Source organism: Eupeodes corollae, chromosome 1, assembly GCF_945859685.1.
Source record: "Eupeodes corollae chromosome 1, idEupCoro1.1, whole genome shotgun sequence".
Lineage (NCBI taxonomy): Eukaryota > Metazoa > Arthropoda > Insecta > Diptera > Syrphidae > Eupeodes > Eupeodes corollae.
Window position 1 is genome coordinate 222,507,329 of NC_079147.1, and position 18,756 is coordinate 222,526,084.

Below are 18,756 nucleotides of genomic sequence, written 5' to 3' on the forward strand. Positions count from 1 at the left end.
TTTACCACTCAATTGCTTTCTTAGTCCAAAGAAACAGCGGTTAGAAAGAGTTATTCTGCGTTTGATCTCAGCGCTGGTGTTGTTTTCTGCGTTTACAGCGGAGCCTAGGTAGACGAAGTCCTTGACTACCTCAAAGTTACGTCTGTCGATTGTGACGTTTTGACCAAAACGTCGGTGTTGTATGTCCTTTCTAGATGACAGCATGTACTTTGTTTTGCCCTCATTAACCGTTAAACCCATTTTTGCCGCCTCTGCCTCAATACTCACAAAAGCCCCATTGACATCACGCTGAGTTCTTCCGATTATGTCAATGTCATCAGCATATGCCAGTAATTGGACAGACTTTTGAAAGATAGTGCCTCTAGTGTTGACGTTTGAGCTCTGCACTATTCTTTCAAGCACGATGTTAAAAAAATCGCATGACAGCGCATCACCTTGTCCAAAGCCTTTTTTGACATCAAAAGGTTCTGTTAAGTTGTTTCCAACCTTTATGGAGCAGCGTGAATTCTCCATGGTCATCCTGCACAAACGGACGAGTTTGGCAGGGATGCCAAAACTAGACATGGCTCTATACAGCTCGTCCCTGTAGATGCTGTCATATGCGGCCTTGAAATCGATGAAAAGATGGTGGGTGTCGATTTGGTGTTCTTGAGTTTTTTCCAGGATCTGCCGTAATGTGAATATTTGATCAACTGTGGACTTTCCTGGTCTAAAACCACACTGATAAGGACCTATCCGGTTGTTGACGATGGGCTTTAGACGTTCACATATTACGGCAGAGAAGATTTTATAGATGATGAAGTAGACTTATTCCTCTATAGTTGGTGCAGTTTAGAGGGTCTCCTTTTTTTCAGGATCGGGCAAAATATATTTCAAAATTGGAACAATTTAAACTTTCAACAGGAGGTTGGGCAACGTTTAAAATCAGACTTCTAATGACTTTCCAAACTGTGTTTTTTAAAAGTTGAATTCTTGATTTTTCAAGAACTACTTAAAAGGCGTTTTTCTTTCTGTGGTTCATAGCAGACCCTGAACTGTCTTTTTAACGTTTGAATGTTCAGAGATTTAAATGTGTGTTTCTTTTTCCGTTTTTAACATGTTCTGCGCTTGTTGAGAGCGCTCTACGAGCTTAGAATAAAATCACTGAGCAAATGGAGTAAAAAGCTGAGCCGTGGCTGAATTGATGTTTGTTTCGACAGCTCATTTCTCCAAAGACTGCGTTCAATCTCGTGTTGGATAGGGTATATTGGATAGGTGGATTTTTAGATACCTTGTTGAACGAGTTGGATAGCTGTCAAAAAATAAAAACAATTTTTAGCTGTTCTCAAAAAGCAGAGAAACATTTAAGCTTCGAACTCAAAATTGTTGTAAGATAAAACATTTGATTGATAAATCAACTGATTTGTGTGCCGATGATGAATTCATAGTTGCGTAACAATTTAATAAACAAGAGATAACCTTAATCTGTAATCTATGTTGAATTGCCTCTTAGCTCAATTGGAATTCTATACGATTAATAATTTACTTGCGAAAAAAAATAGATCATAAATACCTTCTAAAATACGGATCCAAATAGCTTCTTCACCGTCTATTATGAACAGAACATCCTCAAATACAATTTCAACTAACATTTTGTATCTTTTTGTTTACCAACAAATACAAAAAGGTGGAATCAATTTTTAAGTTTCTTGAAATTCAACCATGTGTTGAATCAGCTGTTCTTTCAGATATCTACATTCCCCATAAATTCTTGGATACCTTTGGATTTCTTTTTTGACATCTCAGTTGTGTTTGATCAGCTGTTATTTTACACGTAAAACACTAAGAAAGAGGTATCCGGATACCCTATCCGTCTAAGATTGAACGCAGCCAATGTGTTCCATAAATAAGTCGAAGAGCTCTGGGGCCTGATTATGAGATTCGCGGCAGATCGTTTTCAATTCGATCTTTCAAATTCGACTCCCATCGTATTTCCTTATTAACTAATTCGCGGCGAAGTTAAAATTGTTCTTCCAATATTCTAGTGATTTGACACTTTTGGTTCGACTTTTTCTTCCTATATTCCAGTGGTTTGACACTTTTCGTTTGACAGCTTTCCACAAATTTTGTTTTGTTTTGATTGAATTTGTGAAATTTGCGGTGATTTATACAATAAACAATATTAAATTTAAAAAATGGAATCAATTATGGCGTATATTTATTCTGAAAGGGAGGAATGTTTTGCAATGCCCTTATTTTTCTTCATAAACTCGACGAAAGCCAAAAATTGATATCGATTTGTTTGATTTTTTTATCGTTCCTTGAATGAATTTTAAAATTTTATATTTTATTGTGGATTTGTGATAAATTATAAGAAAATTTAAAAAAAAACACACACACATTCACATTTTTATATAATTGAAGTCAAAAAAGAAACCACGAAATCGAACAGTGAATAGAAATAAATACTCACTCGCCTGTGAATCCGCCAAAAAAAGCTGTCAGATTGCAACTCGCCAACGAACATTATGACATTTCAAATTCGCCTTCGAATTCGTTAATTGGTCGCATTTAAAACGAAGAAGGCAAAAGGGGAAGCAATAATTGAAAAGTGGCAAACTCGATAGCAAAACAATCTGCGAACCTCAAAATTTAGGCTCCTGATTAAACTTCGCTCAAAGCGAACTCGATGTGTTCAGGTTCTGCTCAGGCTCTGCTCAGTTCTCTGCCTGAGCTAAAAAAGAAAAACGCCTAATTTGAACTTTTCATTAATTTAAACATTTCAATTTTTAAACTTCCAGCCATTAAACTTTTCAACTATTAAATTTCGATTCATTCGATGTTCAAACTTTTATCGAATGGTCGACAAGCTTGAAAAGTAGAATAATTGAAAAGCTGAGTAAATCTAAGTTGAACGTTTGAAAGCTCGAAAACTCGACTCTTATTATTTAGATATGTCAGTAATGTTTAACATCATTTTTCGGTTTGTAATATAGATTTAAAGATTTATTGTATCGCTTTACTTTAGCACTTGTTCACAAAAATCTCTGTTGGAAACGGGGAATACACTAAATTCACATTGAATCTAAGCAACACCATTAATTCCGCTTCCATAAGTGGATAATTTTGATTTGATTTTTTTCTTTAATTGGTCTTTTATGATTCAATTTGTGTGTAGACGGGAGTGGAATTGGCTTAAGTGAAAGGTAATGTTCATATCTTGGATAGTTTTAGTGATTATCTTCGAGCTTTCCATATAATAAGGGTGATTCAACTGAATTCAAATCTATTGAGCAAGTTCCATTTTAAAATGTAAAACAATGTTCGTGCTCTTTTTTTTATTACTTCGGAAGCAATAAGATTTTTTGCCGATAAAAGTTAAAATAGATTCTTACTACGGATGGGTTTTCGACATTTATACGAGTCTCAAATGGATCTTATGTGATTTCGTTCTCAAATGTTGGTACGATTGACATTGCATTTGTATCTCGATGGCTGTGTTTCTTGAGTAGTTGTGCATTTGTAATCATGTGTTTTCCATTGGGCAAAAAAATCAATCTGTTACTGTTGATATTATTTAGTTTTGTCAACGAAAATGGACTTACTGGGCTTATTTTGCAAGAGAAAACAATAGACAAGATAATTAAGTTTAGTTACTTTTCCACCAAAGGTTTATCTCAGTTTAGATTAAATTATTCTTTTTGGTGTTTCAACCGCACAAGAAGATTTAAAAATGACAAAGTTTGACAGCACTTTGTAAAATGCAAATGGTGCTTCGATGTTTTTTTATGAAGTGCAAGTGAGATAGTTTGATTCGTGTTAAACAATGAAGAACTAATAAGTTCTGCATCTTATAAGAATATGTTTTTTTTTATTAAAACAAAACTATATTTTTGTACACAAACATACAAATAAATAGACCATAATGCATTATCTGTAAAAACAACTCCTCGACACAGGTTTTTCTTCAGAAATTTTGACTCGACTCCAATCGCCGACCGGAATCGAGTCGAATAAAGCTCATTTCAGCTAGATTCAGGTATATAACGAATTGAGGTGAGCTTCAAGCTCGCTTCAGCACCACATGTTAATATAGTAGTCTATGAACAAACCCCCTCCTTGAAGCAATCGTTAAATGAACATTTTTTATAGAATCTCATTTTCCAGATGCTTTCTTACCATTTCTTCTTGAAAATTTTCCATTTTATTAGTTATAGTTAGTTTTTTTTGTTGAAGTTAATTTTAATTTTTGATTTTCACAAAAACATATTCTATTTGTGTTTTTTTTTTTAATTCGTTTGTTTGTTTTCGCATATTCAAATTTACTGTAGATTGCTAGATTGAATTTTGAAATTGTCAAACACGTTTTTCTTAAACTCACCATGAAAATACTAGACATAATGATTTTGAATACGTTCCGAACCTTAAAACCGGAGATAGGTTTTGACTTTGTCTTTGCTAAATTAAACTTCAGTTTATGTTATTTATAGACAATTTAAACCATTTTTAAAACGATAAGCTGGAGTCTAAAAATAAACACAACAAAACCTATGTTTAAGCTGTTTCTAAATCTATTAAATATCAAAAATAAACAAACTGATTGAGTAAATTAATTTACGAGACATTGGTCGCATTCATTAAGCTAGTGACTACTTAGTCAAAATTCAACTAGCTTTATGAATGCAAAATTGCACTACAAGCTAGTCAATCCGGGACTGTCATATAAATGACATATACAAATATATAAAATAAGAAACATATCTGTTTTCATAACTTTAAATAGTTGTTTTCTTTTTAAATTCAATAAAATCAAATAGAAGATATAATATGCTTGATTTATATTTGCATTTAAATACCGAAGTTAAGTTCTTGTGTTCTTACCAAGCAGCTGATTGTGAAACGTCAAAATTAGTGTGCACTAACTTTGTAGCCGAAATTTCAACTACTTTACCCTCTACAAGCCATTTTGTATAGATATAAGTGAAATTTTTCAAAATTGTAGTAGAATATTAAACCTGTTTTGTTTTACATGTCTTTAACCCCCAAAACCCCTACCTGCGTTCACCCCTGCCATAATCTTCTATTAGAGCTCGATATTTTCCTGTGGCAGAATCACCATTTTTGTAGTAGGTTTTCACAATTTGTATGTGTTTTGCGATAGTTAAGCTAATTTCAGTCGGATAATAGGTTTTTTCAAACCTAAAAATGAATAACCCGTTAGAACTCAACAGAAATACTATTTGTACCCGTCACTTTTCCATCCTTAAAAGATCTTAGAATTAATTCAAAATCATGTAGGTTAATTTCCGTATTCAGAAGATATATTTTAATCAGAAAAAAGTCTTACATTTCGAAGGATGGCCTAAATTAAAAAAATAAACAATAGTTAAGTATTTCTTAACACAGCCCAACGCATCGAATATTCTCTCTTCAACGCAATAAAAATTACCCTGGTTACAAGAGGAGATCGAGGAATCGAATCGAATCGAATTGAGATTTCGATCCAGGTATATGGTGGCACTGAATCGAGGAATCGAATTCAAATGGAATCGAAATGACATTTGGGTTGTATTTGTGTGCGTACTGCTACGTGAATAATTTTCAAATTTTAAAACAATGCTCTAAACACAAAGACGAGCGCCAAATTAAATTCAGCTTATAACCAAAAATACTTCATTTAAATGGAGTATTTTTGCTTAGAACAAACAAGATAGAAAAAACTTATCGCACGCACACAGCAAGGCCTCACACACCAATAACTCGATTCCCCGATTCAGGTTTACAAACAAATTTTCGATTCGATTCACCTCTTTCAGTGGGATCGGATCGAGTAATCCTATTTCGATCCGATCCAGGTCTATACGGCGCTAAATCCTGATTCAATTCGGATTCAATTCTCCTTGTAAACGCGGTAAATATAAGCTTCTCATTCTGTTCTTTTCTTACCTCGAGGTATTTTTGTTTTCTATCTAATTTCAGTACTCTTTGGCTTTGTAGTTTGTCTTTGTCTCATTTGCTAACTTTCATATTTTCAGTTGAATATTGTGATAGATTTGAAACAGTTTAATTTTAAGTTGTGTTTATTAATAATCTAATAAGTTTTCTGTGCGTGGTTTAAACGAGTAATCCTTCCTAAAAACATAAATTTATGCTAAGAATCGAAGTAAATATGCACATTATGTATGCATACGGTACATTGCTTGCATTTTCTAAATAATGCACAACACATTCATAAACGTTTTGTTTTATTTGTAATAAAGAAAAGCCACGTTAAATTTTATATGCATATCTGTGAGTGTTTGCTTTCCTAATCAAACGGATTAATATTTGCATTCCAATTATATTAACAATTTTATTAAATTTTCTTTTTCATGTTATATTTTCAGAAATCATTGCTGCCATCATCGCCAACCAACGGTACTCGGGGAAAACTCATCTAAATCTTAACTCTCCTGAAAGTATGCAACTATAATAGTTGCCACCGCAGACATGACATCAGACGAAGTGATTTTACGGTAAGTCCCTTAAAAAAAACACCACATCATTTCTTTTCCAAATTTGTACCAAAAAATAATTATTGAAATCCTAAAAACCCTTTCTATTCAATTGAATTTATTTCGGAACATAATAAAAGCACAAACGACTGGAACACAGCTTATTATTAATTCCTCCTGTGCGAACGGTAACGATAAGCTCTAGAATGCATCACTAGTTTCTCATCCAGTTCCCTTTTCTTTCGCTTACCAATGCCAGACACCGTTCCGAGTTGTAATAGAAGTGGATTACTGGCGAGAGCAGCGGCTATACCTAGAACTGCAGCACTTGCTAGTGGGATTAAAAAACTCTTAGCCAAGAGCGCCTTGTCATAGCCATGCTTTCCATGCGAAGGGCCAACTTCAACGTGTCCCCCATGGGCCTCCACTCCACCAGCAGCGTGGTGACTAGGGTGTACGGCATAGGTGGCGTATTCGCCGGCATGTCCATAGCCACCGTATCCTCTGTTGTATAGTTCTACTGGAATTCCTTCACCTCCTTCGGAATATCCATGGCTATTGGTAGTGGGAGTATAATATTCATATTCAATAGCTTGGGGTGGTCCGTAGGGGTGTGCACCTGAGTTGCTGCTATACCCATGATTTGAGCCTTCTCCATATCCCGAATGACCTGAAGCTGTTCCATAATGCTCTGCAAAAGATATAGCCACCAATTTAGTGTTCAAAAACATGTAGCATCCACTTTTCTTAGCTTACCCACACTTATCCTGTCATGTTGTCCTTTGCGTTCGTGTTGACCAGTATTGGACCAACTCCCACTGCTGCTGCCTTTGAATCCATAATTTTCTTGCGGGAATGCAACTGGTCGGGATGAATACTCAGCTACAATATTGTCTCTGTCGTTGTTCTTGTTGCTGTTGTAGTTAGTAGACGGCCTCAAGGATGATGCAGATCCCCTGAAAAAAGTAATCATTGTGGGATTATATCAAAATTATCCTTACACCGTTGGTTGAGCTTTGATTATAATCAGAGACAAAAAACGGACAGGTACTTCTTGTATTTGAGAAAAGGATTATCATTCCCGAGAGAGAGAGAATGGGGATAAAAGAACATAAATTGATAACCCACAAGGATTCGCAAATATTTTTATTGCGACCTCATCATTGTTTTGCTCCTCGTTCCTGTCCTAACTCTGGTAAGCATGAGCACCCATTTGGTCTAAGGAGAATTGCATGATTGCGTTGGTCATATAATAAAATATGTTATGTGTTTTGGGTCCTTTTGGATTTTGTTCTGTTTCATTGTCGGTCGTCGTAGCGTAGTTGTGATCCTGCAGTATATGTCGTCAGTATGTGTTCTCGGCTCACCACCCAACTTAATGGGTATTAAGGTGAATTTGTTCGTTGGATTAAGACTATTTTTTTCGTTATTGTTGACGTCTTTCGGAATGGACATTCCAATGAACATTTTTCTTTTTTGCTTTCGTTGTCGTCGTCGTCATTGTCCTTGTCGTCCTTTCTGCTTGAGATGTAATTTTTTCGGATTATTTTTCATGCGGAATGGAATGTAAATTGATGTGTGGATAAGTGTGGGTCATGCGACTTCTATTATTATGGTTATGCCATATGATAAGGGAGGAAGGAAGGATATTGGGGTTTGATGTCACGAATTAAGAGTCTGTTTGTTGGTTGGTTATTAAGTATTCTGTGCGTATTTTTTACGTTATATTTGGTTGAATGGCCTTAATTTTTCACTCGAACCGTTTATTAGTTTTTGAGAATTTACTGATGTGTTTTTTATTATTGGAAACTAATGTATAAGTTTAGGTTAAATATTTTGGGTTTTTGAATGAGCAATGCTCATGAATACTGGAGTAAATTAAATGCTTTCAAACGCTTTTTATTGAAAGTCAGTCAACTTATTCGGCAAGAATGTATAGTAACCAAGAAAAACGTTAGTTGTTATATGTCTTATCGAGACAGAAACACAAAAATGAAGAAAGTCAAAATTACATTGGTAAATAGTTTGAATGTCCAAAAATTGTCCGTACAGCAGCTTTCTTTTTGAATTTTCGAGATAAAATATTTACCATAACAATAAAAACGGGTTTTTGAAAATCACAATTACAATTTTTTTAAATTTGCTAAAAAGGCGAAGGTGGAAATTAACTTTTTTTCAATGTTACCACTTCGATTTTTACATTTTTTCCTAGTACTTTAAAAAAACACTAAAATTAGGCTGTTGTACGAAGACTTTTTGGACTAATTATGATGAGCTGATAACTTAAATTTAAGATAAGTTATGTTATTTATAATAAAGCTTTTAAATGCAAAACAGCTACGTTAATGATTTGATTGGCGTGGTTTACTATAATGGCTTCCGATCAAATAGCAGATTACGGGTGACCACACAAAGATGCCCATATTTCTTTTTTGTCTCGCTCTGATGGTAACACTGCTTTAATGTCGAATGCGCGATCCAGTTGAGTTATATTTTCGCGAAAATTCGTATGTAAAAGTACGACGAAAATTTGCAGATGGTGAGATCATTTTGGGTAATTTTTTAATGAGCGATGAAGCTCATTTCGAGCTCTCCGGTGCCGTAAAAAAGCAAAACTTCAAGTATTGGGCCGAAGATAACCCAGTCCGGATACACAAAAAACGTGTTACACAGCCAGCGTGTGACGGTTTGGTGCGCTGTAGCGGAGTGGGGCATTGTCGGTCCCTACTTTTTTGATGGATCGGTAAACGGAGAGCGGTACAGAAACATGTTAAGCAACTTCCTCCTCCCCGAACTTCGCCGTAGACGTCGTTTGAGTCGAACAATATTCCAACAGGATGGTGCGACGTGCCATACGCCTGCGAAACGCTCGCTCTGTTGAAAAAAGCGTTCGGTACTCGTTTACTCTCTCGATCGACAGATTTCGCTTGTCCGCCTCGTTCTCTAGGGATATTTAAAAGGGCGTGTCTACAAGAATCGTTTACGTGATTTGGAGGATTTAAAAGCGCGCATTAGAAAAGAAATTTCTGAGATTACGCCAGAAATGTTAAGAAATGTCTTCGAAAATTTTGTCAAAAGCTTAAACGATTGTGTAAGCCAAAACGGGCATCATTTAATGGATGTAATATTTCATAAACAATTTGTCTAATCTGTATTTTCGAATAAAATTTGTATCGTTGTTGTAAGTCCTTTATTTCTGGAGTTATTTCAAAAAGAAATATGGGCATCTTTTTGTGGTCGCCCGTTACTAAGAAAGTTATTTTGTCTTAAACAATTTTCTTAGTGCAGGCAGCTATTTTTCTTTTGAATTTCTGATTGTTTGGTTGTCAATAATTCGAAGCGAGTGGGATATACGTTAATTTTTTTTTGAATTACTCTCTCGAAAAATTTGGACAAAAATCATTGAAATTGTGGTAAATTCATCTTCTTTTGATGTTTTTGGAAACTTACATGTTTTCACAATAGATGTGAAAACATGAGGCCAATGGCGCATCCAGAGGGGGGTCTTAGGAGGAATTCCTTTCAATTCAAGACTAATCGTATTGAGTCAATGGATATGACCCCTATTATATTTTGAATTTTTTATTTTTTGGAAAAAAAAAAACAAAATTTGTATTTTACTTTCTAAGCTTTGTTGCAAAAAGTACCACTTTTAACTGAGGGCTGGACCAAGAACATAATATGAATCTCACATTCAGCCCTATTCCAAAAACTTAACACAAATCCATAAAATTTTTACCAATGGACGATCCAGGGAGGGGGGGTCATATGAGCCATAAAGCTTATGCAGTTAAGTTGTGTAAGTTAAAATTTGTTAGTAATTTAACGGCATTCACCAAAAAGTGGTTTGTTGTCAAAAACATTTAAAATTTTTGTAACTTGAGTAATGCTTTAAATTATTTTCATAAAATTTGTTTCTTAAGAAAAAGAGCAAAGGTTAAGGTTTTTAAGAAGAAACCTTAAATAAGAGACCTTCAATTTTATATTACGTTCCCTTTAAATTCTTGAAACTAGCCTTCAATTTCATCTTATTTTTTGTATGCACATAAATAGTGAACATTTAGGTGATTTTTACTTGCGACAATGGGAACTATGTATATGGCAACTATTGCATTCGTAAAAAAATTCGAATCAAACATGACATTACGATGTTAGAAAAGCCAAAAAAAGTGGGTCCCCCATTCTATCCGTCTGACTGTCTATCCTGGCCCCTTAAGTATCAACCACTGTGCCGATTGAAACTAAGCCGATTAGCTTAAGGCGTTTTTTTCATGTTTTAATACTAAAAATAACAGCAGTCGCCATACAAATTTGTTGGTGTAAATTCGAAAATTTGATTTTTTTCACAAATGAACCTTTAGATTTTTTTTTAGAACTTTCTCTAATTTTTTCTTAGTTCGGTTTCTTTTTACAAGAAAAACATATTTTGGTATTGCTCCTGAAGGGCACCCCTCATAAAGCCGTTATTTTGTTCTCAAATTTTCTCCCTAATTTTGTCTTTCAATGCAAGCTCTTGTCGGTGGTCAAATTTTCAAATTAATGATTATTTTTGATGATTGAAAATGTCATTATTTTTTTTTAATGGCATTTAAATTTTTGAGAACATTTTTTTGCAGGCATTGCAGCCGGGCAGTATATTTCTTTCAAAATTGATTTTTTGTTGAATAAAACTTATAAGGTCGCAACAAATTAAAGAAATCTAGATTTTGAGGGGAATGAGCTTTAGATGTTCTAGAATTGAGATTTAAACACAAATTTCAAGAATATCAATGCACAGTGGTTCCAGTTGTATGGAGAGGCGGTCATAGTCATCTGAACCACTGCACCGATTTCAATGAAACTTTCTACAACAATTCTATATTCTATTCTTATAACAATTCTATAAAAAATCATCATGCAAAATATCCGGCCTCTAACAAGCCCACTTTTTCAAATCTTCAAATAATAAAAATTCGTGAATGTTTGAAAATCACATTATTTTTTATAAACGTGGGGGTATAACTCATCTGTTTAAATTACTTCAAATGAAAAAATATAAATATATAACGGTAATATCTACAGAAAAGTGATATACCATTTTGAAAACCTAAAGTCTGTCAGATAATATGGATAGCCTGCGACGTTTTGACATCTTCCCGCAGTCTTCGAACTTCTTTCTGAACAGCTTTCGCTTCAAAGATGGTTGATCTGCACTTGCCTGAGTACATACCTCGGTTTCGCTTAACCAGTCGCTGTATTTTTCGTACAGTATTGTTTTCGACCGATTTACTTGCTTCCAATATATGTTAAACCGCTTGCACAGTAAAAAAATAAGATTTTGCAAGTGATCAGTTTGAATGTTTTTAGCGTCCGGTAAGGACAACGTCAAGGCCTCATACACCTTAGGATTCCTCTCAGTCTCATTTTTAATATTGTTCAAAGAAAGCCACATATCCAGAACCCCCAGACGTTTAAAAGAACACTTCAGATAAGCACCTTTAAAAAAAAATATAAGAAATATTCTGCAGTTAGAAGGAGAATGCAGAGTCAATCGCTGTCCATCGCAGCTAGACGCACCTAGATGCTGTTGTTTTTGGAACTACATATATATACGAATATTTTGGTGTATGATTCATGCATGACTCTTCTTGACTTTGTTATTAAAAGTCTCGTTGTATTGGAGAGAAAAAGGCAAAAAAACAAATTTTGGGCTTTCTTTGTGGGAACTTGCTCTTGGTTATGAAGTGATCAAAATAATAAAACATACTTTATAAACATAGCACATATCTTCAGTTTGAATATCTATTACTAACAAATACAAAAAAAAAACTATTCTTAACAATATAGGACTTTAAAGCTTATTGCAAAAAGAGCACTTGCTATGACAACGATATTTGTCTGTTATGTCCCACTTCGGAAGCACAGAATGAAAAGTTCTGTTTGTGGATTTGATTTTTTTTGTGTAATCAGGTGGCATGGCTATTTGTAAATACTCTAGGGAAATATGAGCCAATAATAACAACATCAAAGTTTTACCCTATGGCCTACTACGGTCCCACTCTGCAATGTCCCAAAAACATCAGAAGTGACGTTAAACTAATGGCTAATTGAAAAACACAATGCTAGAATATCTTGAGAAGTGAAGTGAAAAGAGATTCTGAAATGTGTAAAAGTTTCTTCCCAGCTTATTTGTTTACCTTAGTTTGTTTTTATTTTATATTCAGAGGAATCATGTACTTAAATGCACTTCTTTCCTTAAATTCAAGAACAAAACATTTTTCTCTCTACAATTTTAAAGTTTTGTTGATTCCTTTAAGATAAAGCATCAGCTCCAATCTACGAGCAAGCAGACCAGAAGCGATAGTAATAATAGACTCCCGAAAATTAAGTCCGAAAAAACTACGTCAAAAAACAAAAAATTCTTGATGTCAGATTCTTTCTCATTTTCTGTGTTTTTGAATTTTTATAGCGTTTTTCGCATTAATATAAATGGCAACAGAAAAAAACGAATTTTTTTTGGGAGGAAGCAAAGTTTCAAAACAATTTCGTAAATTTCTCCATAAAAGCAATAAAAACCCTCTAAACTATTGTGTTTTGCTTTTAAATATGGCATATTTAGAAAACTGTTAGAATCAATTGTAAGCTCGATTGATAAAGCCAATTTGCTTGCAGCACATTTTGCTGTTAATTCGACGCTTCCGGATAGTGTCATGAGTCCTCCTGTTCTTGAGAGCGTAAATGATTCTATGGGACGAATCTTCTTTCGCACTCGTGCAGTCGAAAGAGTACTGAAAGACCTTGACATACACCAATCCGCTGGCCCGGATAGTATTCCCCCTATTGTTCTGAAGAGGTGTTCTTCAACGCTGGCAAAACCACTGCGTAAGCTTTTCCATCTGTCCTATTCTACAGGTCTCTTCCCGAGTGGATGGAAAACTGCATTTGTCCAGCCTGTCCCTAAAAAAGGCGAATCCTCACCCCCCTCAAACTATCGTCCAATTGCACTTACGTCCCTTCTTTCCAAGGTCATGGAAACGCTGATTAATGTTCAGCTTAAGAAATATCTTGAAGAACGGAAGCTTCTTAATGACCGACAGTATAGCTTTCGTAGCAATGAGATCCACTGGTGATCTCATGGTTCATCGCACAAAACAGTGTATCAACTTTTTACATTCGCACTGGTGATCTCATCGTTCATCTCACCGAACAGTGTAATAAATCTTTACATCGTTTTGGAGAAAGTAAGATTATTGCACTTGATATTTCAAAAGCATTTGATAGAGTTTGGTACCAAGCTCTCTTATCGAAAATGCGTGCTTTTGGTATTGATGAATGTCTTCTTCGTTGGATTAAAAATTACCGTTCTAACCGTTTTATACAAGTTGTATTAGATGGTTTCAAGTCTGAAATTCATAAAATAAATGCTGGTGTCCCCCAGGGCTCCGTTTTGTCTCCGACACTCTTTCTTATATTCATAAATGATCTTATGTCTGCCACTTCTAATCCATTAACCTGTTTCGCTGACGACAGTACCCTCAGCTTCTCATACTCGTTTATAGATTCACATCCTTCTCCTTCGGATGTGGAACTTCAACGGCAGCGTATGATAAGCTCATTAAATTCTGATCTTGACAGCATTGTACAATGGGGAATCAAAAACCGTGTAGAATTTAATGCTTCGAAAACTCAATGCTGTCTCTTGTCGTTAAAGCGTAACCCACCCCCGATGCCGCTATCCATGAGCGGCACTTGCATCTAGGAAACTAATAAACTTTCAGTACTTGGTATGAATATCACAGATCACCTCTTATGGAATGATCACATATTCGATATCGCCAAAAATGCTGCCAAATGCTTAGGATTTCTCCGAAGATGCAAGAAATTTTTCACCCCTTCTGATCTGGCTATAATCTACAAAGCTTTTATCCGTCCAAAGCTTGAATATAATTCGCATATCTGGGCAGGTGCCCCCAAAACAAATTTAAATCTCTTGGATAGAATTCAAAAAAGGGCTTTAAAAATGATAGGCGACAGAACTATAATCGAAACATTTACAACGCGAGAACACCGTCGCAATGTTTCATGCATTTCGTTATTTTATAGATATTTTTACAAACAATGTTCTGTCGAATTAGCCAGTTGCATTCCACCCCTTAAACAATTCAGCCGTAATAGTCGCACTTCTAGGAATGCTCATCAGTTTGACCCTTGAGCTCAATTTCGGGCGTACAGTCAAGTACAGAGATTCTTTCTTAAATCGCACATCGAGAATGTGGAATGCTTTGGCCAACTCTGTTTTTCCCTCTCATTTTGATGTTCAGAACTTTAAAACCAATGTGCACCGGTATCTTCTTTTAAATCCTTCCCTATTTTCCTAACGCTCGTACTGTGTTTAAATATAAACATACAAAGGGTACTAATAACCCCTTGAGTGCTTGTGAATACAAAAAAAAAAAAAAAGATTCACCCTTGAGTCAGGCGAATTTTTGGAAATTGTAGAGTTTGAAACGAATGTTTTATTCAGGGCGTTTATATCTAATTCTTTAGGTACTCCAATCTTTAAACAATGCCTGAGCAGTTAATGTAAAACAATATTTTTTCCTTTGATTATTCCATATTTCCCCAAAAGAGTTTTTTAACTACCTATTAGAAGTTATTGTAATGGGTACGATTTGTCGAATTGAAAATGTTGACATTTCTCGACGTTTCAAGGTTCCTAGAGTCGAAATAAAATATTTTTAGAGAGATGTTTGGCGTGAGTGTGTTCGTATGTCCGTACGTCATTAAGTTCGCGACGTTTTTTTCTTCGTCCATAGCTTAAAAACCAGTAGAGATATCGACTTCAAATAAATTTTGTTATACAGATAATAAGGCAGAAAGATGAAGAAAGGGCTCTCAAGAAAATTCCGTGTGTGGTTTTTTTAGCATAGCAAATTTTGGTAAACCCTAAATATTCCACGAACCAAAAACGCTAGAGACTTGAATTAAATTTTGTATTATATATTGTAACGTAATACCAAACAAATATAAAAATGGAAGTGGAAAAAACAAACTAACGGTTTTTTTATAAATCAAAAAAACTGGACAAAAATTGAAACCTCGAAAATTTTAAGAATAAAAAATTATTTCATCTCTAAAACAATTTTGTGCAACGAAGAATAACGTTTTTAACATTTGGTAAAATTTTGAGAAAAAATAAAGTTGCCAGATTTTTTATACAAAAAAAACCTAAAAAAACATTGCTCAAAGTTGGTAAAAATTGAATTTCGGCTAAAATAAATTTTCAAAAACTTGAGATTATGGCTTAAAACTTAACTCTAGTAAGAAATATTGTTTTCAACATTTGATAAAATTTTCGGAAAACCTAAAAAAAACGTACGAAAAAAATAAATAAAGTTGGTAAAAACTGATTTTGGACTCAAATATCTGTTCAATACTGTGAGATATAAGCTTTAAACTACTTTTATCTTTTAAAAAATATTGTTGTTAACATAAAAAAATTTTTAGAAAAAATATAAATAAATAACTTTTGAAAACTTTTAGATTTTGGCTTCCAGCTAATTTCAACTTAAAAGAAATATTGTTTTCAAAATTTGAACAAAATTTAAGAAAAATAGAATTGACTGCTTTTTTACAAAAAATAAAAACCTAAACAAAACATTACTAAAAGTTGATAAAAATTTACTTTCGACTAAAATATCTTTAAAAAAATATTGGATTCAAACTATTTTTGTCCCACAGAAAATATTAAAAATAAAAATAAAAAATCCAACAGTCAGTTTGTTCATAAAAAATAAAATCTACAAAAAATAGTACGCAAAATTGGTAAAAATTTATGTTCGGTTTTCGATATTTGCTGAATAATATTTAGAAGACTAAATAATTTCATTCATCCAATTTGTATTTGTTTTAATGAGAAATAAAAACTTTTAAGAAATGCTACCAAAATTGGTAGAAATTGGTTTTTGACTAAAAATCTCGTTAACTCAAATAGATTTTGAAAACGAACTATTTCATCATATGCAAAATATTGTGACACAACTTTTTTAAAAAACACAAAAACCTAAAAACCTTTTAAGCAAGACAAATCGACGGACGGGGGGATTTGAAGTTATCAGTGTGGGTCGCATCCCAGCCTCTTTTTTTTTTAATATTTGACTTAAATATCTATTTAGGTCATCATACCGAAGCTTTCATGGGTGTATATACTGGACCCAAAATTAAAACCTGATTTTAATTGAAATGGTTCTTAAGTTGAAATCAGAATTAAATGTTAACGTTAAATAAAAAAAATGTCGATAATGGATAAATTAGGTGGAGTAACAGTGTGTTGAGAACTAGGCACTAGTGACTTTTAACTCTCAACCATTCCTGTGTACGAGTAATGTTGTCAGGGATGGTAGGGGTCGAATTCAAAAGGCTTATTTGAGAAAGCACTTTTCATGACAAGAATTACTCTTGCACGATATTACAATTCCTCGCCAGAGGCAGTAGCCGTGAAAAAAGCCTTAGATGAGACTCTGGCATGACAGTCCTACGCACTTACCCACACTCCACGGGTACTACAAAAGAAATTAGATATTCAACCGAATTAAGGAAGACTTTTTCATTGGATTAAAATATGGATTTTAAAAGAAGTTTGGATCTTGGCTAAAAATGTTGGTAGCAGGTTAATATTTTTGGGATTCAATCTTCAGCATCTGAATCCGAAAAAATACTGATATTAGTAAGGGGTTAGTCTTGTTTAATATTAAATTTTGACTCGATTGTTTAAATGAATTGAGCACATGTCACATTTTATTCACTTTGTTGTAGATTTTTTTCAAATCGAAAACCACTCCTTTGCTTAAAGGGTTTTGGAACAGGATTTAAATTATATATGTTAAGTGTTTGATTTACTTAATCGAAAGAAACCTTTTTTTAAATTAAAAAAAAAAACTTTCACTTTTCACTGTTACCTGTAATACTCCGGTGGGGGATCATAGCTTTTCCTTGACAAATTTTCCACCTGTATTCCTCTCTTTGTTAATCCATCTTTTGTATTATTCTTCGAATATCCTTGTAATCCTAATGAATTTGGTGATTCTGTACTGTGTTCCGAGCCAAAACTTATGTCTAAGCAACAAATTAAAAACAGCCCCACCAATCTTATCATTTTACCGCGCGTTTAATGTGTTTAATGTTTATCGAGACCGAAATGAAACTGATTTTCCTTCGAGTACGTAAGATAGTTTTATTAAAAAATGGAAAGTCAAGAAGGAAAAAATAAACCTTTCTTGAGGGGATAATTTCACATCTCGATGGTTACCAATCTATGTTCATTTGAGCTCATTGTTAAACTAGACTTAGTACGTATGTCGTACTGGAGTCACCCTCGCTGAGTTGCCTATACAACACATTACCTGTGTTTTTGTAATGTGAAGTAAATTTCAAATTGTCAATTATCGTCTTCAACTGAGCATCAGATTTGGGATTCTTGTCTTTGCGTTTCACTTTTTTTTTGTTTTGCTGTTGTTGTTGTATTCCTTAACTTCGTGCATGCAATGAAATTGATGTATTTATTATAAGGCAAGTTATGAATTTATAAAGATTCGAGAAATAAAATGAATTTTTTAGTTTATTAAGAGTGTCAAACTTCTTCTTACTATCTCCAAGTCCAGATTAGTTTTAAGTACGAGTAACTATATGAATTTTTACAAAACTTGTCACATTTTCCCTCAAAGTTCTCATCCTACAGCTCGGTTATACTTACTTACTTAGGTCCTCAGAACTGTTAAGTCCGTTAGAAATCCCTTAAGGGGCATAGGGCCTCTACTACGCCTACTCGCCATCGTGTACGGTTTCCGGAGATGTGTTTCAGCTCCCTCCAACTTTTGCCTAGTGACGCTGGTTCCGCCTCGGATGTCCTGCGCCATGTGCTTCTCGGTCGTCCAGCTCTTGTCCAATCAATTGCCACATACGACTTAGTATAATATAGAGTCTATAGGTCCTTGGCCTGTCCTCCTATGAAAAATCTCATTTGCTATACGGTTTGGCCAGAAAATCCTTAGGATGTTGCAGCTTTCCAGTAATGGCTGAAGTAATCTCCCCAGTGCTGCATTCGACATTTGTGCGAAACCGTCGTAGATTTGTTCTTAAGCTGAAAGATCCTTCAAAAATTTTGACAACAAACCGAACGCCGCTCTTGATGACGTCTTGTTCGGTTCCGACTTTGATAGAAAGGATACTTCGAAGGTATTGAAAGCTCTGCACTTTTTCCGACGGTTGCGAGGAAATAATTTTCAGCTCAAAAACTTCTGCTTCT

At 34.4% G+C, this 18,756-nt stretch overlaps 2 protein-coding genes across 3 annotated transcripts in view; one reads left to right on the plus strand and one right to left on the minus strand.

Moving 5' to 3' along the window:
- LOC129940117 (protein sprint) overlaps positions 1-18,756 on the plus strand; it is a 534,823-nt gene that overhangs the window by 17,062 nt on the left and 499,005 nt on the right. For both annotated transcript variants that reach the window (XM_056048364.1, XM_056048365.1), the window contains exon 2: positions 6,366-6,494. In XM_056048364.1, the coding sequence (XP_055904339.1) occupies positions 6,469-6,494 (26 nt within the window). In that variant the 5' untranslated portion in view covers positions 6,366-6,468. The remainder of the gene's footprint in view (positions 1-6,365; positions 6,495-18,756) is intronic.
- LOC129940118 (filaggrin-2-like) lies at positions 6,581-17,643 on the minus strand. The gene is made up of 3 exons (XM_056048368.1): positions 17,411-17,643; positions 7,230-7,429; positions 6,581-7,164 (listed from the first exon to the last, which is right to left on the minus strand). Exons 1-3 carry the CDS (start codon positions 17,605-17,607, stop codon positions 6,641-6,643), a joined length of 921 nt encoding a protein of 306 aa, XP_055904343.1. The 5' UTR covers positions 17,608-17,643; the 3' UTR covers positions 6,581-6,640.